The sequence below is a fragment of the Solea solea genome, chromosome 11 (assembly GCF_958295425.1).
Source record: "Solea solea chromosome 11, fSolSol10.1, whole genome shotgun sequence".
In the NCBI taxonomy this organism is placed as follows: domain Eukaryota; kingdom Metazoa; phylum Chordata; class Actinopteri; order Pleuronectiformes; family Soleidae; genus Solea; species Solea solea.
In genome coordinates this window covers 2,357,844-2,380,970 of record NC_081144.1, presented here as the reverse complement: position 1 = coordinate 2,380,970, position 23,127 = coordinate 2,357,844, and the positions used below count along the sequence as shown (strand labels likewise).

Here is a 23,127-nt window from a genome sequence, read left to right as displayed (position 1 = left end):
CTGTGCAGCTACATGGTCTGCCTGGTGAACACCTGCTGAATTCTGGAGTTTATACCAAACAGTATTTTAAAAAAGATGAAGAATTCCCCAGTTCATCATGGAGGATTAATGAAACATGCAGATGTCCCAAGGGACTTCCAAAAAGACGGACGCATGGACCATATCAGCGTAAGTTCATATTTCACAGATTAAGCAGTCTTGATGACATTGTGAAGACTTTTCCAGAAACCAGTGGGAACGAGGAGGCCTTTGTGAGCCTCCTCAATGAGATGATGGCAGTAGATGCCAGTGAAAGAATCACGCCCAGCAAAGCCCTGATGCATCCTTTTATTTCAACGGGTCAAAGCTCTAGTGTATCTCCCATCAGCACCGATAGGTCGTCATCATCCTCCTGTTTGATAAAACAAGATTGGGACCATGAAAAAGAGCCGGTTAAAGCAAAAACACCACTGTTTAAGCGGATTTGCAGATTCTTCAGATCTAGAGGTCAGACTATTTCCAATCAGCTGCTGCTCAACAGAAAAACCCCAATTGCTTGATGAGCTCACACAAGCACATTCACAGAAAACATGTCCACCAATTGGCAATTGGCAGTTACAAAAACACTAATGCAAAATTAGTGAGGCAGATCTTAGGGGCCATTTACACATAGTGTGGAAAACGTGTGTGGAAGTCAGTGGTGTTTTTGCACTTCTGTCACGTCTGTGGCTACATCGGCCCCCCACAACCCTCCAGGGATAAGAATGATGTCAACCCATTAGTAATATATGTGCATTGGTATCATTTTAGCTCTAGCTATTACTTCCTTATCCATATTGACCTATGTGAGACATATTCACCACAGGACTACTTAAGGTCAAGGATTTTCACAATATATGGAATATATATTGGATATTCAATTCGATTTATAGAATTTGTAAACATTTTAAATATATGCTTGCTTTTTAAAAACAATACACAAATGAGAGTATTAGATCACATGAACCAGAGCTTCCCAAACTTCAGACATTTTTGAGGCCCCTAAAAGAATTCTGGCCCACACGCAGACTTGTAGCTAATATTTAGCTGAACATTGAAGTCAACAGATGACACTGCAATTAAAATATTCTGTCCCTATTACCAGTGAATAAACATAAATGACTAGAAAAAAGATTTCTCAGGAGAAATTTTGAACGTTCCTGCTGGTACATATGATCTGTTTCCTGAATTTAAAAAAAATATTTTTTCTTCCATGTAGAAATGCGCTAAACCACATGTTTTATGTGTGAATTGTGGGGGTTTTCTCAAAACTGCAGGATGAGTTTTGCAGCAAAGCTCTGGCGGAGGAGGAATAATAAGAAGAAAGAGATGCCATGAAGATGCTAGTGTTTTTTTTCCTGTGGAGGGCAGCATTGCACCCCTTGGTGTACAGCCTGCCGGAAATTTATTTAAAGAAGAATTAAAGGTGACTGCTTTGACCTTTGTTTTGAGCGGGCACCAGTTTTGATCAAACATAATTGTGATTACCATTTTGGCCATAACTTGAGATACACCATGTTGTGTTTACAAATAAACATAACACATTAAAAATGTGAACAAAGTCATATTTAAGATTTTTTTTCCCCCCAGGATAAATATTTTCATTCATTCATTGTCTGCAGCTTTCAAAACTATGGGGAGTGCTTAGTCACATGTTATACCATTTTAAAATAAGATTATATAAGTTCTCTAATAGATTCTACAATGCCCTGCTGAGAAGTACAAACTAACCACTGCAGGATTAGATAAACAGAGTTTAGCTGCTTTCAGAGACGCCATGAACGCCACATATTCTCAGATTATCACACTGTTGTGAACACGTTTCACCTAGACAATCTCCTGCTGCATTCGTCATATTCGTCGCACACTCTGGAGAAAGTTTGGACCCAAATCTCCAGGTGAGGGGGTGGCACCTGGCTGTAGCAGTGTGGATTATCCAAAGTTTTTCTTGCTGTGTTTTCTCATTTTTCTTTCTCTCAGCTCTCTTGGACAATAATGTGGCGATTGTACCAGGGAACTGGCAGGAGAATCTCAGAGGAATCTCTGTAGAGCAGCTTTGGCAGACATTTGCGTTTACACATACAACCCTTGACACAATCTACAGAGTCTCGAGAGTTCAGAACATGTCTGAAAGCAGCGACAGATTCACTCAGATATTTTGCCACACATCCTGCCTACTACAGCTTTAATTCTTGTGGGGAAGTAGACCAACCTAAATATTACTGACAAGTATTAATGTTATTTTTGAACCAATGTTAAAAAAAAGATGTTATTTAATATAGAAATTCATGTTGAATTTGTATTTTGTATTTGTTAGCTGTCCAAAAGAGGAGAGAGAGGCCACTGACATCAACAAAACGGGGCTTCTCTCAAAGAATGGACGGTTTTACCCCCAACTCTGGCAGCGTGAGGCTGTGCAGCCGAACGAGGGCCAGTCAGTAAATAAGTAAGTAGAGCTTTATTGTCATTGTAAGAGTTCAGGCATAATTAAAGGGAATGTAAAGTCAAATTGTGATTGTTCCCAACAATTATGAGGATGTGAACAGGGTCATAATGGGGCTACTTTTTCACAGCGTATACGTCCAACATCTATGGACGTCTTCAGTCACCTGTCAAATTTAAGCAGTGGTGGTGACTCTTACTCTTACTTCTTACTTACTCATCTATTTATTTCTTTATTAAATGTAAACTCTCTCTGCCTCTGGTGACAATGGTCAGCTTCCTTTTGCAGTGAAGACATTGGTCAGACAGTGAAGAATGGTTTCCCTCCTCTTCCTCTCTGCCTTGGTTGCTTGTCAAACCTGTAGGAGCAATCATAATCAATAACAAATGAACTGAAATTGTGTGTTGCGCAATTTAGAATTAGCAAATAATTCCTTGTGTGTCCCAGTAATTTAGTTATTAAGTTATTAAGTTATTGCATTGAATATCAGTCTCCGGGGTTAGGGTCAACGGAGTCTGTTGACTGTCAAACTACTGTCAAGTTTACCATGGCCGTACACACACACACACACACTCTCTCCCTCTCCCGTCCACACCACAGGTTGATGTCACAGACTGGAAACAGATGAAATGTGCCATGACGACAGCAGGAAGCAGCTGGATGGAAACAGTAGCCTATTTTGAAGTGCTATTTGCTAATTCAGTAAGGAATTTTTTTATTAAGTTTCACAAGAAAATACAAATGCACCACTATGAAATACTGTGAGGAAAAAGTGACAAAAGTGTAAAAGCCAAAACAGTCCAACAGAAAAATGGCCCATTAGAAAAGGACCAAACAAACAACAGAAACAAACAAATAAAAATATTAGTGTACAGTTACAATACACAATACATTATTATTATTATTATTATTATTATTATTACAATAATAATAATGATAATACACATATTAACATATTTAGTCTAGTCTATATCCTATTCATATCAGTCTGTATAAGCACTGTGTTTACTCAGAAGAGAAGATCGTGGGCCATGTTTTCATAACATGATTTTAAGCGACAGTGCGCATAAGATCAATAAGGGAACCACTTGTGGCCTGCGGGCCACGACTTTGAGACCATCGACTTAATCCAATACGAGGTTAAAGATGGGATTCATTATTCATGTTTTAATGACACTAATTTCAACCATCTTCTTTTCCACTTGTAAATCACCCTCTCGCTTCTGGTGATTCTGGTCTGTTGCTGACACCTGCTGGATTAAAAAAGCAATAATACTCTTCCTTTTTCCTTCCCCACTATCTGTTGCTTTTACCATCTGGTGTGTTGTATTCTAGAAGCAGATGCACAAATAATTGTGATACAATTATTTAAAGGCTGAGTGTGTGGATTTAGTGGCATCTAGTGGTGACGTTACAGAACGTACTGAAACTTATTCCCTTTCTAATGTCAACACATTGTTGTATTGTTAGTACCAACCTGCTTGTAGGTGCTAGTATAAAAGCCTGTACAAATTCCAATAGGCACACTGTTGAATCCCCACAAGACCCACCCACCTTTTACCACCCTCACTATTTTAACTTTTTTATATTTAACATCTTTAGACATCTCCCACAAAACATTGGCAGTGCTTTGACTTTACAGTGACACAGTGTCTGCATCACAGATGGTGTATGTATGTCAAAACTGTCAAGTGCTGCCTCTCCTACTGCACATGGAAAACACAACACAAGAAAATCCCTCTGATGTTACTCAAAATAGAAATACATACTTTTGAAGAGATGAAACTATTGGATCAGCTTTAAGGATAGTCCATTTAGCCACTTAATAGGGTATCCAGTTTACACAGTTGATGTCTGTCTGATGATATCTTAAGTATAGGTCATATGCCTTATCTTGCTGTTTGTCAGCCTTTTCCAGCTGGAAGCTGTAGTTTATAAAGTCCATCCATCCATTTTCTACTGCTTTATCCTCCACAGGATTGTCGCAGGGGGTGCTGTGCCAATCCCAGCTGACACAGAGTGATGGGGGGGGCAATAGTTTGCCAGTCCATCACCACATAGAGACAAACAACTATTCACTCTCACAGGAGCTGGTATACTGCTGCCTTGTTTGATAAGTTTGTTTTCAATTGTTTCAAAAATCTGAACAAAAGATTTCAAACAGCAAAAGTCACAAAACTGCACATTTGCACTTACCATTGGAGGCAGCAGTCGACCAACAACTCCTGTGTGCTGTGATGTTAAATTACTGGTTTTTCTCTATGGACTCTGGTGCAGGGAGAGTGAGCAGTTTACATACTTACATACAGAAAAGGCTGTGATAAAGTAGTGATCATACTCTGTAGAAACAGTAGACTTGTGTAAGAGTGTTAAAGTGATTAAATCTGTTTTTTCCCTTGCCATGTTGTCAGTACCTCGTACAACTACACGGCACTGTTGTTTTAAGTTCCGCAAACCACTGACACTGACTCTTGTCCTTAATAACAGGGAAAGATGGGGCTGAGGTCAGACACCAGGCCAATGGACTGTGTCCACTGCTGCTCCTACGCTGGCCGACTGGAAGGATCATCTCCCTGCAGCCGTCCGATCATGGAGCCCAGGGTGCTGAAGTTGCTTCCAGACGGTTCTGGCTGAACTGCCACACTCAGGCCGGGATTATCCATCCGGGGTCGGGATGGACTTTGGTTCAGCATTGAGGAGGGAAGGGAGGCCGGAGTGGAAGTGTACTCACTGAGGCTCTGTACTGTCACAGACGACTGGCACAGAGACACACATCAATATTCAGAGATCACATTGATAAATATTGTCCTTCAATTTCATGTTTTTTTTATTTATAAGGTTGTGGTTGATGTTGACACTCATCCTCAGTAATCTGATTGCATATGGACATGAAGTGAATTATGTGACATGAAAAGGATCTCTTGTGACCTCACAAGATCAGATCTAGCTTCCTATGCCATATCTGTTTGCAACGACTGAATAAAAATAATGTTTTTAATGAGTCTGATTTTGAGGCTGAGTGACAAAATGAGGAAATAAAAATCACAATATGTATCATGTATCATTTCAATACTTTAACTAAACTTTAAACTGTGAAGATCTGCGCCTGGATCAATAAATAACATTATTAGATGTTAAACCATGTTCACTGGTTTTCACCTGGGAAAAGATATTGATTTAAGGGTTAAGTTTCACTGTAACGTCCTTTTGGGATTATGGGTGTCTCTGGCCTTGTTACGTAACTAGTCAGAGCCTGAAAAGTTGGGGAACCCCTGCTTGCAAACATGGATCACAACAATTAAATTAAAACTAGACCGATGTGTCTACATTCTGGTAGAAAATCATGTATGAATAGTGACATTTGTGGATTTGAGAGCAAATTTGAAGAGAGATTTTTTTAATCTCCACTCTAGCTCATGCCAAAAAGTGCAAAAAACCTGCTCAAATGTAAACTCTGATTGTGAAAAAAATATGAACGGTATTGAAAAGTTGTATCTCCTGAATCACCTTGAAATAAATTTTGAAATTGAAATAGTGTGACTACATAAAAGTATGAATGAGTTAGAAGGTGTTGATGATGAATGAAAATGTTATTTCGAAAGTGTCTTCATTCATTCCCATGGGAAAAACGTTTGCAGAAAATATTGAATATTTTGGAAAACTGAATACACTAAATAAACCGTGTAGCAAAACTCTGAAGCAGTCGGACTCACCGTGGCCACAGAGACATCGCTTCCTGCCGCCGCCATCTTCTTCTTTTTGGCCATGCCGGGATGCCAGTTGCAGACCAGACTGTCATTCTGAACGCTGTAGTTCTTGTTGCCAATCAGCCAGTATGTGTTCATTTTTCCTTTACCCTGGCAGGGAAAGGCGAAGGCACACAGGAAATGAATAGGTAAGCAAAGCAAAGAGCATAGAGATCACAGAGGCAATAAAACACACACACACACACAGGCACAAAACGTGTTAAAAGTAAATAGAAACACAGATAAATTAAACGAAAGGCACATGTAAATAATCTGTACCTTCACTTCAATCTCTCCGCGAAGCTGCAGCTCGTAGACATTTTCTCTGACCAAAGCCAAGTAGGTTTCTGAGCTGACGTGGATTTTCTGAGCTGACAAAGAGTGACAAATACAGACGAAAAAGTAATACAGTTACTCATATTATTATTATGACATATTTCTGAGGCAATGATCAAACATGTAAGTTAAAGTGATTGTTTTATTAGTGCCTGCTGCTGCAAGGCATAAACTAAGACAAAGTTTGGATGACATACTAAACTATGACATTTTTGTCACATTTTGGACGACATACTAAACTTTGACATTTTTGTCAAAATGTTGATGAGATACTAAACTATGACTTTTTATCAACATTTTGGACGACTATGGCATTTTTGTCAAATTTTGGACGACATACTAAACTATGACATTTTTGTCAAAATTCGGGTGACATACTAAACTATGGCATTTTTGTCACATTTTGGACGACATAGTAAACTATGGCATTTTTGTCACATTTTGGACGACATACTAAACTATGACATTTTTGTCAAATTTTTGGACAATATACTAAACTATGTACTTTTTGTCACATTTTGGACGACATACTAAACTATGGCATTTTTGTCACATTTTGGACGACATACTAAACTATGACTTTTTTGTCAAAATTCAGATGACGTACTAAACTATGACTTCTTTGTCAAAATTCGGATGACATACTAAACTATGACATTTTTGTCAAAATTCGGGTGACATACTAAACTATGGCATTTTTGTCACATTTTGGACGACATACTAAACTATGACTTTTTTGTCAAAATTCGGATGACATACTAAACTATGACTTTTTTGTCAAATTTTGGACGACATACTAAACTATGGCATGTTTGTCAAATTTTGGACAACATACTAAACTATGACATTTTTGTCACATTTTGGACGACATACTAAACTATGACATTTTTGTCACATTTTGGACGACATACTAAACTATGACATTTTTGTCACATTTTGGACGACATACTAAACTATGTACTTTTTGTCACATTTTGGACGACATACTAAACTATGACATTTTTGTCAAATTTTGGACGACATACTAAACTATGACATATTTGTCAAAATTTTGATGAGATACTAAACTATGACATTTTGGTCACATTTTGGACGACATACTAAACTATGGCATTTTTGTCACATTTTGGACGACATACTAAACTATGGCATTTTTGTCAGATTTTGGACGACATACTAAACTATGGCATTTTTGTCAAATTTTGGACGACATACTAAACTATGACATTTTTGTCAAATTTTGGACGACATACTAAACTATGACATTTTTGTCAAAATTTTGATAAGATACTAAACTATGACTTTTTGTCACATTTTGGACGACATACTAAACTATGGCATTTTGGTCACATTTTGGACGACATACTAAACTATGACATTTTTGTCACATTTTGGACGACATACTAAACTATGACATTTTTGTCACATTTTGGACGACATACTAAACTATGTACTTTTTGTCACATTTTGGACGACATACTAAACTATGACATTTTTGTCAAATTTTGGACGACATACTAAACTATGACATTTTTGTCAAAATTTTGATGACATACTAAACTATGGCATTTTTGTCACATTTTGGACGACATACTAAACTATGGCATTTTTGTCAAATTTTGGACGACATACTAAACTATGACATATTTGTCAAAATTTTGATGAGATACTAAACTATGACATTTTGGTCACATTTTGGACGACATACTAAACTATGGCATTTTTGTCACATTTTGGACGACATACTAAACTATGGCATTTTTGTCAGATTTTGGACGACATACTAAACTATGGCATTTTTGTCAAATTTTGGACGACATACTAAACTATGACATTTTTGTCAGATTTTGGACGACATACTAAACTATGACATTTTTGTCAGATTTTGGACGACATACTAAACTATGACATTTTTGTCACATTTTGGACGACATACTAAACTATGACATTTTTGTCACATTTTGGACGACATACTAAACTATGACATTTTTGTCACATTTTGGACGACATACTAAACTATGTACTTTTTGTCACATTTTGGACGACATACTAAACTATGACATTTTTGTCAAATTTTGGACGACATACTAAACTATGACATTTTTGTCAAAATTTTGATGACATACTAAACTATGGCATTTTTGTCACATTTTGGACGACATACTAAACTATGGCACTTTTGTCAAATTTTGGACGACATACTAAACTATGACATATTTGTCAAAATTTTGATGAGATACTAAACTATGACATTTTGGTCACATTTTGGACGACATACTAAACTATGGCATTTTTGTCACATTTTGGACGACATACTAAACTATGGCATTTTTGTCAGATTTTGGACGACATACTAAACTATGGCATTTTTGTCAAATTTTGGACGACATACTAAACTATGACATTTTTGTCAGATTTTGGACGACATACTAAACTATGACATTTTTGTCAGATTTTGGACGACATACTAAACTATGACATTTTTGTCAAAATTTGGATGAGATACTAAACTATGACATTTTTGTCACATTTTGCACGACATACTAAACTATGACATTTTTGTCACATTTTGGACGACATACTAAACTATGACATTTTTGTCAGATTTTGGACGACATACTAAACTATGACATTTTTGTCAAAATTTGGATGAGATACTAAACTATGACTTTTTGTCACATTTTGGACGACATACTAAACTATGGCATTTTTGTCAAATTTTGGACGACATACTAAACTATGACATTTTTGTCAGATTTTGGACGACATACTAAACTATGACATTTTTGTCAGATTTTGGACGACATACTAAACTATGACATTTTTGTCAGATTTTGGACGACATACTAAACTATGACATTTTTGTCAGATTTTGGACGACATACTAAACTATGACATTTTTGTCAAATTTTGGACGACATACTAAACTATGACATTTTTGTCAAAATTTTGATGACATACTAAACTATGGCATTTTTGTCACATTTTGGACGACATACTAAACTATGGCATTTTTGTCAAATTTTGGACGACATACTAAACTATGACATTTTTGTCACATTTTGGACGACATACTAAACTATGACATTTTTGTCACATTTTGGACAACATACTAAACTATGGCATTTTTGTCACATTTTGGACGACATACTAAACTATGGCATTTTTGTAAAATTTTGGACGACATACTAAACTATGGCATTTTTGTCAAATTTTGGACGACATACTAAACTATGACATTTTTGTCAGATTTTGGACGACATACTAAACTATGGCATTTTTGTCAAATTTTGGACGACATACTAAACTATGACATTTTTGTCAGATTTTGGACGACATACTAAACTATGACATTTTGGTCACATTTTGGACGACATACTAAACTATGGCATTTTTGTCCGATTTTGGACGACATACTAAACTATGACATTTTTGTCACATTTTGCACGACATACTAAACTATGACATTTTTGTCACATTTTGGACGACATACTAAACTATGGCATTTTTGTCACATTTTGGACGACATACTAAACTATGGCATTTTTGTCAAATTTTGGACGACATACTAAACTATGACATTTTTGTCAGATTTTGGACGACATACTAAACTATGGCATTTTTGTCAAATTTTGGACGACATACTAAACTATGACATTTTTGTCAGATTTTGGACGACATACTAAACTATGACATTTTTGTCAGATTTTGGACGACATACTAAACTATGACATTTTTGTCAAAATTTGGATGAGATACTAAACTTTGTACTTTTTGTCACATTTTGGACGACATACTAAACTATGGCATTTTTGTCACATTTTGGACGACATACTAAACTATGACATTTTTGTCAGATTTTGGACGACATACTAAACTATGACATTTTTGTCAAATTTTGGACGACATACTAAACTATGACATGTTTGTCAAAATTTTGATGAGATACTAAACTATGACTTTTTGTCACATTTTGGACGACATACTAAACTATGGCATTTTTGTCACATTTTGGACGACATACTAAACTATGGCATTTTTGTCACATTTTGGACGACATACTAAACTATGACATTTTTGTCACATTTTGGACGACATACTAAACTATGACATTTTTGTCAGATTTTGGACGACATACTAAACTATGGCATTTTGGTCACATTTTGGACGACATACTAAACTATGACATTTTTGTCACATTTTGGACGACATACTAAACTGTGACATTTTTGTCACATTTTGGACGACATACTAAACTATGACATATTTGTCAAAATTTTGATGAGATACTAAACTATGACTTTTTGTCAAATTTTGGACGACATACTAAACTATGGCATTTTTGTCAAATTTTGGACGACATACTAAACTATGGCATTTTTGTCAAATTTTGGACGACATACTAAACTATTGCATTTTTGTCACATTTTGCACGACATACTAAACTATGGCATTTTTGTCAAATTTTGGACAACATACTTAACTATGACATTTTTGTCAAATTTTTGATGAGATACTAAACTATGACATTTTTGTCAAATTTTTGATGAGATACTAAACTATGACTTTTTGTCACATTTTGGACGACATACTAAACTATGGCATTTTGGTCACATTTTGGACGACATACTAAACTATGTACTTTTTGTCACATTTTGGACGACATACTAAACTATGGCATTTTTGTCACATTTTGGACGACATACTAAACTATGACATTTTTGTCAGAATTTGGACGACATACTAAACTATGACATTTTTGTCAAATTTTGGATGACATACTAAACTATGACATTTTTGTCACATTTTGGACGACATACTGTACTAAACTATGACATTTTTGTCAATATTCGGATGACATACTAAACTATGACATTTTTGTCAAATTTTGGACGACATACTAAACTATGACATATTTGTCAAAATTTTGATGAGATACTAAACTATGACATTTTTGTCACATTTTGGACGACATACTAAACTATGGCATTTTTGTCAAAATTTTGATGAGATACTAAACTATGACATTTTTGTCAGATTTTGGACGACATACTAAACTATGACATTTTTGTCAGATTTTGGACGACATACTAAACTATGACATTTTTGTCAAATTTTGGACGACATACCAAACTATGGCATTTTTGTCAAATTTTGAACGACATACTAAACTATGGCATTTTTGTCACATTTTGGACGACATACTAAACTATGACATTTTTGTCAGATTTTGGACGACATACTAAACTATGACATTTTTGTCAAATTTTGGACGACATACCAAACTATGGCATTTTTGTCAAATTTTGAACGACATACTAAACTATGGCATTTTTGTCACATTTTGGACGACATACTAAACTATGACATTTTTGTCAAATTTTGGATGACATACTAAACTATGACATTTTTGTCACATTTTGGACGACATACTAAACTATGACATTTTTGTCAAAATTCGGATGACATACTAAACTATGACATTTTTGTCACATTTTGGACGACATACTAAACTATGACATTTTTGTCAAAATTCGGATGACATACTAAACTATGACATTTTTGTCAAATTTTGGACTACATACTAAACTATGACATATTTGTCACATTTTGGACGACATACTAAACTATGGCATTTTTGTCAAATTTTGGACTACATACTAAACTATGACATATTTGTCACATTTTGGACGACATACTAAACTATGGCATTTTTGTCACATTTTGGACGACATACTAAACTATGACATTTTTGTCAAAATTCGGATGACATACTAAACTATGACATTTTTGTCAAATTTTGGACTACATACTAAACTATGACATATTTGTCACATTTTGGACGACATACTAAACTATGGCATTTTTGTCAAATTTTGGACGACATACTAAACTATGACATTTTTGTCAAATTTTGGATGACATACTAAACTATGACATTTTTGTCAAATTTTGGACTACATACTAAACTATGACATATTTGTCACATTTTGGACGACATACTAAACTATGGCATTTTTGTCAAATTTTGGACTACATACTAAACTATGACATATTTGTCACATTTTGGACGACATACTAAACTATGGCATTTTTGTCACATTTTGGACGACATACTAAACTATGACATTTTTGTCACATTTTGGACGACATACTAAACTATGACATTTTTGTCACATTTTGGACGACATACTAAACTATGGCATTTTTGTCAAATTTTGGACAACATACTTAACTATGACATTTTTGTCAAATTTTTGATGAGATACTAAACTATTACTTTTTGTCACATTTTGGACGACATACTAAACTATGGCATTTTGGTCACATTTTGGACGACATACTAAACTATGACATTTTTGTCACATTTTGGACGACATACTAAACTATGGCATTTTTGTCAAATTTTGGACGACATACTAAACTATGACATTTTTGTCACATTTTGGACGACATACTAAACTATGGCATTTTTGTCAAATTTTGGACGACATACTTAACTATGACATTTTTGTCAAATTTTTGATGAGATACTAAACTATGACTTTTTGTCACATTTTGGACGACATACTAAACTATGAAATTTTGGTCACATTTTGGACGACATACTAAACTATGTACTTTTTGTCACATTTTGGACGACATACTAAACTATGGCATTTTTGTCACAATTTGGACGACATACTTAACTATGACATTTTTGTCAGAATTTGGACGACATACTAAACTATGACATTTTTGTCAAATTTTGGATGACATACTAAACTATGACATTTTTGTCACATTTTGGACGACATACTGTACTAAACTATGACATTTTTGTCAATATTCGGATGACATACTAAACTATGACATTTTTGTCAAATTTTGGACGACATACTAAACTATGACATTTTTGTCAAAATTTTGATGAGATACTAAACTATGACTTTTTGTCACATTTTGGACGACATACTAAACTATGGCATTTTGGTCACATTTTGGACGACATACTAAACTATGACATTTTTTTCACATTTTGGACGACATACTAAACTATGACATTTTTGTCACATTTTGGACGACACACTAAACTATGTACTTTTTGTCACATTTTGGACGACATACTAAACTATGGCATTTTTGTCACATTTTGGACGACATACTAAACTATGACATTTTTGTCAGATTTTGGACGACATACTAAACTATGACATTTTTGTCAGATTTTGGACGACATACTAAACTATGGCATTTTTGTCAAATTTTGAACGACATACCAAACTATGACATTTTTGTCACATTTTGGACGACATACTAAACTATGACATTTTTGTCACATTTTGGACGACATACTAAACTATGGCATTTTTGTTAAATTTTGGACGACATACAGTACTAAACTATGACATTTTTGTCACATTTTGGACGACATACTAAACTATGGCATTTTTGTCAAATTTTGGACGACATACAGTACTTAACTATGACATTTTTGTCAAATTTTTGATGAGATACTAAACTATGACTTTTTGTCACATTTTGGACGACATACTAAACTATGGCATTTTGGTCACATTTTGGACGACATACTAAACTATGACATTTTTGTCACATTTTGGACGACATACTAAACTATGACATTTTTGTCACATTTTGGACGACATACTAAACTATGTACTTTTTGTCACATTTTGGACGACATACTAAACTATGTACTTTTTGTCACATTTTGGACGACATACTAAACTATGGCATTTTTGTCAAATTTTGGACGACATACTAAACTATGACATATTTGTCAAAATTTGATGAGATACTAAACTATGACTTTTTGTCACATTTTGGACGACATACTAAACTTTGGCATTTTGGTCACATTTTGGACGACATACTAAACTATGGCATTTTGGTCACATTTTGGACGACATACTAAACTATGACATTTTTGTCAAATTTTGGATGACATACTAAACTATGGCATTTTTGTCACATTTTTGTCAAATTTTGGACGACAATACTAAACTATGACTTTTTGTCACATTTTGGACAACATACTAAACTATGACTTTTTTGTCAAAATTCGGATGACATACTAAACTATGACTTTTTTGTCACATTTTGCACGACATACTAAACTATGACATATTTGTCAAGATTTTGATGAGATACTTAACTATGACTTTTTGTCACATTTTGGACGACATACTAAACTATGACTTTTTTGTCACATTTTGGACGAGATACTAAACTATGACATTTTTGTCACATTTTGGACGACATACTAAACTATGACATTTTTGTCACATTTTGGACGACATACTAAACTATGTACTTTTTGTCACATTTTGGACGACATACTAAACTATGGCATTTTTGTCACATTTTGGACGACATACTAAACTATGGCATTTTGGTCACATTTTGGACGACATACTAAACTATGGCATTTTTGTCACATTTTGGACGACATACTAAACTATTGCATTTTTGTCAAAATTTGGACGACATACTAAACTATGACATATTTGTCACATTTTGGACGACATACTAAAGTAGGACCTTTTTATCAAAATTTGGATGACATACTAAAGTATGACTTTTTTGTCAAAATTTTGATGATATACTAAAGTATGACTTTTTTGTCAGATTTTGGACAAAATACTAAACTATGACATTTTTGTCAAATTTTGGACGACATACTAAACTATCACATTTTTGTCAAATTTCCACATACACATGAATGGGAGACGATGGACGAAATGATCATAACCCAGCCCATTTTGGATCCTTACAGCTTAAGAGTCAGTCTCTTTTAAAGGGTTATTCCACCAAAATACCACCCTGTCTAAATACTTAAAGTTTTATAGGTTCATTCTACCCAAATGTTACTCTTTTACCAGAACAAGTCCTGCACCCGACGACATCGGCAGCAAGAACAGCAGGCACGCTCAAAATTTCACCACGGAATTTTCTAGTTTTAAGTGTGGTTTGTAAATGGGAACATCATGTACCAAACTTATCGTCATTTTCTATTGGAGAAGTACTGAAACTAGAGATTTAGACAATTAGGATAAAGTTTACTGATATTATAAATCAAGTGAGAAGTGGAAGCTAATTCAGTTATTTTTGCGAGTTGCCACCTGGAGGCTAACTGCTGCTTCCATCTCACTTTCTGGGCTTCATATTTCAAACCAGGTAATTATATCCATTTTATATACAGTCTGTGGTCAGTACCTTACACAACCACACTTAAAAAAAACTATCCATTTAAAGCCCTTACGTGTGCTAAAGAAGGGCAAATTTACTTTTAAATTCTGCAAAATATCATCATGAATGATATTGTGTTTTTCAACATTTTTTTTTGTCTAACACAGTTTAGACAAGACTAGATGCGCATTGGCCCCCCAGGTCATCTGAGTTTGACCCCTCCTGCTGAAGAGTGTGTAGTTTGTGTGTATTTAGTGGCACATACGCAGGCTGGTGGACTCCATTCGGGACGCTGTGTTGACAGTATCTCCAAACAGACAGTACCGTGGCATCTTGTAGCCCACTATTCCTGCCACACATGGACCTTTTGAGTAGAGAGACAATGAATCAAAGGTCATTCATGGAGGAGAAGATTGACATATTCACACAGTGCAAATATATAAAGGAGCACTTATTTTTATTCTCGTGTGTTTTTAGGATTTGTGTGTGTGTGTGTGTGTGTGTGTGTACTGTAGAGTAACTTTCCCTGTGAGCGCCCCCCCCTCACCTGTGTGAATGCCGGCTCGGAGCTGCAGTTTGTGGTTGGGCATGTGAGGGACGATGATCTGTCTGACGGCCGCCACCAAGTCCAGCGCCATCTTTGCGATCTCATCAGCGTGCTTGTCTCCGTTTCTCTCGGGGAGGCCGCTCACCACCATGTACGCGTCCCCGATCGTCTCCACCTGGTTTGAGTTTGGTCGTTTATCTCAGTATGTGACAAACTGTATATATTCTTGTGATGTGTATAGTCGTGTTGTTTTATTTGTTTTCTATATTGTACTTTAACATTATGTCGAAATGAATGTTTATTATTAATTAGGTTTATCTGTGTTTGTTGCTGTGAAAATGTAAATTTCCCCACTGTGGGACTAATAAAGGGCCATCTTATCTTATTTTAAAAGGAGATCAAACCTTTGTCATCTATTGCTTTTTTAAAACCACATCTTAAAACCTTTCTTTTTAAGCTTTTGGGAATATTTTAATGTGTTTTATCTGTTTTTATTTTTATCATGCCTGTATCCTGTCAGACAAAAGCTTGTTTGGTTTAACCACAACTGTTAAGTACATGGTCACAATGAAAAGAGCTATGAAGTTTATTATTATCATCATATCATTATTATGTGCCAGTACCTCATACAGCTCTTGCAGAATGTTTAAAGTGGAACTAAACCCCTTAACCCATTTTTTTCCAGGTGTAAACCAGGGTATCTGGGAATCTAGTTAATATTATTTGTTGATGCAAATCTTCACAATTTAGTGTAATGAAATTATACATGTTGTAATAAAAATGTTTAGTTTGATGAGAGTTTCTCAGTGCGAACACAAAGACAATTTGAGGAGAGGAATTGTCTGTTCGCTGATTGTCTGTGTTTGTGTCCACATGGGTCTCAGGTGACCACTTTGATCAGATCTTACCTCCCTGCTCTTTATGCAAATACACACAAACAGCATTTCTGCTCACAAAGAATAAATTATGTTGTTTTGAGACCGTCTGTCTGTACAGATGGGTCTAGTGTGTGTGTGTGTGTGTGTGTACTTGAATTTCTTACCTCTTTTGGTACCTCACTGGGGCATAAACACTGATAATGTCAGGACCAGTTGTTGCAGAACCAGTTGTTACAGTCGTAATGTGGCAAAACCTCTTTTCTGAGGAACTGGTTAAGTTTGGGGCTAATATTTATTTGGTTATAATTAAGGTCAGGGATATTGCTTTGTCCAAATAAATTGAAATCAATGCAGTGTCCTTCAAAGAAAATCTGCACAAACCTGAGAGAGGGGATTCAGGAGCGACGGAGAACATTTAAAGTTTTACAGTGAGACAAGGCATCACTCATTTGTAACAGAAAGAATTACAAAAAAATACTAATATAATAAAGTATTACAAAAAATACCACAAAAATAACTAAAGTATGACAACAAATACTAATATAATATATTGCAAAAAAATACTACTAAAATAACTAAAGCATGATAAAAAAAATACTAATATAATAAAGTATTACAAAAATACTACTATAATAACTAAAGTATGATAGAAATACTACTAATATAATATAATAAAGTATTATAAAAAATACAATTGGTAAACTGCTTATATGGACATCCTGAGGCGTGTGTGTGTTTTTTTTGTCTTCTTATGTGTTGTTGAGAAAAAAAATGTTAGTAGTGATAATTGTGCAGAAGTCACAAACTAGACAATCAGATTTTAAAAAGTTTGGGTACTTTTTTGCTCAGGTGTGTTTATATAGTTGGGGAAAATGAAAAGTATATAATTTCATCAGATTGCCTATGGGTTGTGCTGTTTAAAAAGATAGAAGAAGACACTCAATATTGCACATATACAGCCTCTGTACATATATATATATATATATATATATATATATATATATATATATATATATATATATATATATATATATGTACACGTATTAACATAGTAATGGGGGAAAAAAGCAGCCTAAATTCTGTGTACTAAGGATTAATTTGTTGCTCCTGGATGTTCTGAATGTTACACCTGCTTCTGCACTGCGTTCCGTTTGAAAAGTGCCTCATGAATAAAGCTGCACCAAAGTTACCTTGTAGACGTCATAGGAGTCGATGCGTGTGTCGAAGCACATGTAGAGGTTGTTGAGCATCTCCACCACCTGCAGAGGAGAACAGGACGCAGAGATGGACGTGAAACCCACGATGTCCGAGAAGAAAATGGTCACCTGGGAGTTGACGGGGAGAAGTGCATATACATATATATATATATATATATATATATATATATATATATACATATATATATATACACACATTTGAGTTGATTATGGATTGTGGATGTTTAAGATGGTGACTCCAATTATTTTAATAATCAATTCATTGGTTTGAGTGTTTTTCTTTTAGTATTTACTGGGGTGTTTTGCTCTGTATAACAAGGAAATCATTAAAACTAATTGTTTGTGGACAAAACAAGACCTCTTTTTGTTCTGACATTTTGTGGATCTAACATTTAGTCGATGTAATAAATTAAAAAAGCAATGTCAGAGAGACAACCTCAACTATATGGATGAACTCTGAACTATGGATAACAATTCTTCTTTTATTCATTTTAAATATTAAATATAACTATTAGAGCAGCAACCAGATGTTTGGAGACAAAATTGAATATGAAAAGATCTTTCAACCTTCATATATATGTTTCAAATTAAGTAATTAAAGATATAAACCATTATCAATTATCAATAAATGTCTGAACCATCCCTCCATTCATCCATTAGCCTTACCTAACCCTTGAATATGCTTGGGGGCACAATAATTGTTATCAATGATAATGAGCATTATTAGTAAAGTGTTCTGGAAACACCTCTGGTTTCAGGTGTAATGTACATTTTGGCCTCAGTAGGACATCACGCTTCACTTTTCTGGAACACAATGGGAGAAGAATGCTTTCCCTTTTCTTCCTCCCAGAAATGAGTTTTAAAATAAGCCCACGCTCCTTCTCAGGAGCAGCCGCCGCCGCCGCAGCTGCACTCTGTTGCGTTTGGTACAGCTGCTTTAAACCTCTTCAATAAGCCAGATGCAATTTTCACCTGCATAACTTGTTTTATCTCCTGATGAATATGAAACAGGGCAATTATAGGTAATTACGCCAACAATGGCAACAAAGGCAGCGTCGCACACACCCTCGTTGAGCATGTCTGCAGATCTTGCAGAGGTTGTCTCTTCAGAGTAGCTCCCTGCGGCCTCTTTGCCACATTAGGAACTCTCTGAATGTGTTTGCGTGAATGTTAAAAGTGTAAGAGAGAGGTCATGGAGGGAGAGGTTGCATTGATTATCTTAGGCACAATTCATTCATGTCTCCATCTCGTTTTTTGTGCTGATTCACCCTTATTCTTTTGTAATTACATAAAATAAAATAAAATAAAATAAATCCTGTGCAGCAATTGCTGCTATTGATTACTGTAAAACATAGCAGTTTATTCACTTTTAAAAAGGCAACTAGTTCCAAGTCAACTTAAGAATGAAATCCAAAGTCAGGCCCCAAACAATTCCAAGTCCAGAATCAGGTCAAAACTATTCAAGACCAAAGTCAGCTCTCAAGCCAATACAAAAAAGCTCTTTGGTCTAAAGTCTTGAGTCAGAAACTTAGGAGAGTAGATAGGTTTCTTGAAGATCTTTCATCTCTCATTAAAGAAGCTTCCTCCATTCATGTCCTAAGACACAGCAAGTGTAAAATCATACCATACCTGGAAGAGGGAAGTGGGTTCCTGAGAAACCAAACAGGAACACAATGAGCAAGCAATTGGTTGGGTAGGAGACACGAGAGAAAAGAGGAGGAAGGGAAGGGTGTTAGAGAAGGAGAGGTGGGTGAAAAGAAGAATGGAAAAGAGAGAAGAAGAAGATAGGAGACAAATGGCGCTTTTCCAGATTGTTCTAGCACTACTCGGCTCATTTGGGCTGCCCTCAGAAAACCCCTCAGAAAAAGACCAGGATGGATGAGGATAATATGATTGCACTGAGGTTTGTTGCTCAAACACGCTCTTTTCTGAGTTGAAATGCAGAACTGAACATTTGACGCTTTTGGTGGCCAAGTGCCTTTCCTTGAAAGAGGTTTTAGAAAATAGTTTTCACCAACCTTGTCATAGCTTTCGGCTTCAACGTGTTTATTTTGGCGCAGCTGCTTGGCCACCGACTTGGGTAACATTTGGTGCAGCAGGTCTTCAGCCAGCTCCCTCTGGCGCTTCAGGTCCTCCATCTTCTCCTTCAATCTTTGGGCATATTTCTGTATCCACTCAGCCATCTGCTTGAAAGAGAACATAACCACTGGGTAGATGAGGCAGGCGATGGCCAGGAGGCAGATCCTCATACTGAGGCCAGAGGATACAGCCCGAGAGGCCAACCTGAGAGCTGGCACCGCAGTATCAAAGAAACACTGCTGAGTGTTGGCCAGAGCTTGAATCCCAACATGAGACCCAGACAGAAACGGTGGTTCTGCTCCAGAGATCTGCCACAAACTTGTGTCAAAGGTATGTTTCACATGTTGGCTGGAGTTGAACTTGAGGTCTATGTTCTCTAACCAGCAGTCGTCCAGTTGTTCTGTCAGAACTTTGGCAAAGCCGAGGCAGCTTAGGATAGAAGTCCACTTGTGCTGGAAGTCAGTGTGATCTGCTAGATGGGGGAAGTCCATTAACTGGTGGTTGAGCTCTATAAATGTTACAAGAAGCCTTGCAGACAGGACGTCTCTCCAGCTAGAACTCTGTTTGACTTTGACTAAAGTATCTTCTACAGGACCCCAGATGTCCAGAAGCCTCTCAATGACCAAGGTAAAAACAGCAGTGCTGTTTTCACTTGTACAGTTCATGTCCACATATCCTTGAACGCTCGTCCTCACCTCCTGGCAAAGTCCAGGCAACTCGACACCACAGGAGAGTCCGTGGCTGTTTCTGTGACCTGCATCACACAGATGATCCAAAATGGGAGATACAGCCTCTGAGAAACTGCTCTCAAACACCTCGCCGCCCGTTTGTTTGGCCAACAACCGTCTCATCGTCTGAAGCTTGCCAACAAGTTGCAGGATTGCCATGGTCCTGCAGGAAGTAAGTTCATCGTAGGCGGCTCCTGTTGTGTGCAGCAGTTCAAAGTTGGAGCTGAGGTCAATGGACACAGAGCCAAGCAGGGCCAAGAGAGAGAGGAGGCAGACCATCAGAATCCGTCGAACTGTGCGACTACTGCCAGATGTAGGAATCACGGAACACCTGGACGAAAGGGACACAACAGGTGAACGGCTGAAGGAGGCGTTCAGTGTTCACCAAACAAACTAATTCCTATGTAGTTTCAGGATTGATTTTAAAATTGTATTGTTGGTTTTTAAAGCTCTTAATGGTTGGGCAACATCTTACATCTCTGAACCTCTTTTTCTTCCATCCCAAACTCAGAGGTCTAATAGATTTCAGATTAGGGATCTTGTTGGTATGGCGTGTACACTTCTGCAGTTTACTTTATTATATCTCTCTCTTTTAACTATTATATTCTGTTGTGAGATTTATATCTGAAATTGTCTACAGGACTCCCTGGAAGAAGATCTCAATATCTCAATCCTGTATCTTCCTGGCTAAATAAAGGATAAATAAAAATAATTTTAGTTATTTTATTATGTTCAAATAAATGCGAAAACATGGGTGAACATTCAAATCAAAGCAATACAGCTGATATTTTCATGAATGAGAAAACACCTGGATGATATGTGGACACCTTCACCTGCACAGCTGACACTCGCTGTCCGAGTCCTGCTGCGTCCACGGCGCGACCCTGCTCCTCCTGACGAGTCTCCGTTTGAGATGAGCAGAGGACCGAGTCCCAGACGCCAAACACTGCTTTTTCATCAAGTCCAGCGATGACATGAGACTCGCGCTGCAGCTCATCGGTGACTTTATCAACGCCGACCCCGCGTTCTCTGCGGAGGCACGAGCGCACTGAACGTACTCAGCATCTTCTGTCCCATCAATGAATGAATGAACGCAAGGACCAAGTCAGCAGCATCAGCAGCATCAGCACCAGAGGCAGCTCCACTTCCGCTGACAAACTTCAAAATAAAAGTTTTAATGTCGATATCCTGTATTGCTTGTACAGACATTTCAAATGTCAGGGTTTCAAGTGAAAATGAGGCACAATCTCAAATTGATTGATTACATGAAATAAGGTTACTGTAGCAAATATTGTACTAAAAAAACAACAACTTTATTCAACAAGGAAAAAAGTCACAAGATATTGACACGTTGTGTCGATCGCACAAATTGCACTGTGTGGCCAGTTCGATGCAAAATTCACATCGGGTTTGTACGTTAAGTGTGTCATGCCCGGTGTTATCACCTCCGCATCTGTGTTTTTTTTACAGTCCACATTTCATTTATGTTTCTTTTACAGGCAAAGTAACTTTATAAGTATGTCAATGGAGGAGCAAAAAAACAAAAACTGGCAGAATAAAGTAGGGCTGAAACAATTACTCAATGAATCGATTATAATTCGATTACTAAATAAATCGTCAACGATAATCGATTAATCGGTTTGAGTGTATTTGAGGAATTAAAACAAGTTTCCAGATTTTTCAGCTTCTTAAATGTGAATATGGTTTATTTGCTCCATTTGAAATGAAGAAATTAATAAAACTAAATAAAATGTTTGGTTTTTGGACAAAAACAAGACAGTTGAAGACATTGTCCTTTTCAGGTTTGAGAAACACTGATCAACATTTTCTGACATTTTATGGATCAAACGATTACTCGATTACTCAAGAAAATAATGGACAGATTAATCGATTATGAAAATAATCCCTAGAATAAAGATGTATGGCGAGCTGAATGAAATGAAATG

General features: G+C 36.2%; 1 protein-coding gene across 2 annotated transcripts; it reads right to left on the bottom strand.

The window, feature by feature from the left end:
- Window positions 1–4,583: 4,583 nt before the first annotated feature.
- Window positions 4,584–22,332, bottom strand: LOC131468796 (guanylate cyclase soluble subunit beta-2). Of its 2 annotated transcripts, none has more exons than XM_058643395.1 (8): window positions 22,015–22,332; window positions 20,393–21,512; window positions 18,348–18,482; window positions 16,280–16,454; window positions 15,998–16,096; window positions 6,487–6,578; window positions 6,175–6,318; window positions 4,584–5,217 (listed from the first exon to the last, which is right to left on the bottom strand). In XM_058643395.1, exons 1-8 carry the CDS (start codon window positions 22,176–22,178, stop codon window positions 5,005–5,007), a joined length of 2,142 nt encoding a protein of 713 aa, XP_058499378.1. In that variant the 5' UTR covers window positions 22,179–22,332; the 3' UTR covers window positions 4,584–5,004. The 2 variants fall into 2 exon arrangements, with proteins under 2 accessions (XP_058499378.1, XP_058499379.1); XM_058643396.1 differs by having other exon boundaries at window positions 18,348–18,416.
- Between the last annotated feature and the right edge of the window lie 795 nt (window positions 22,333–23,127).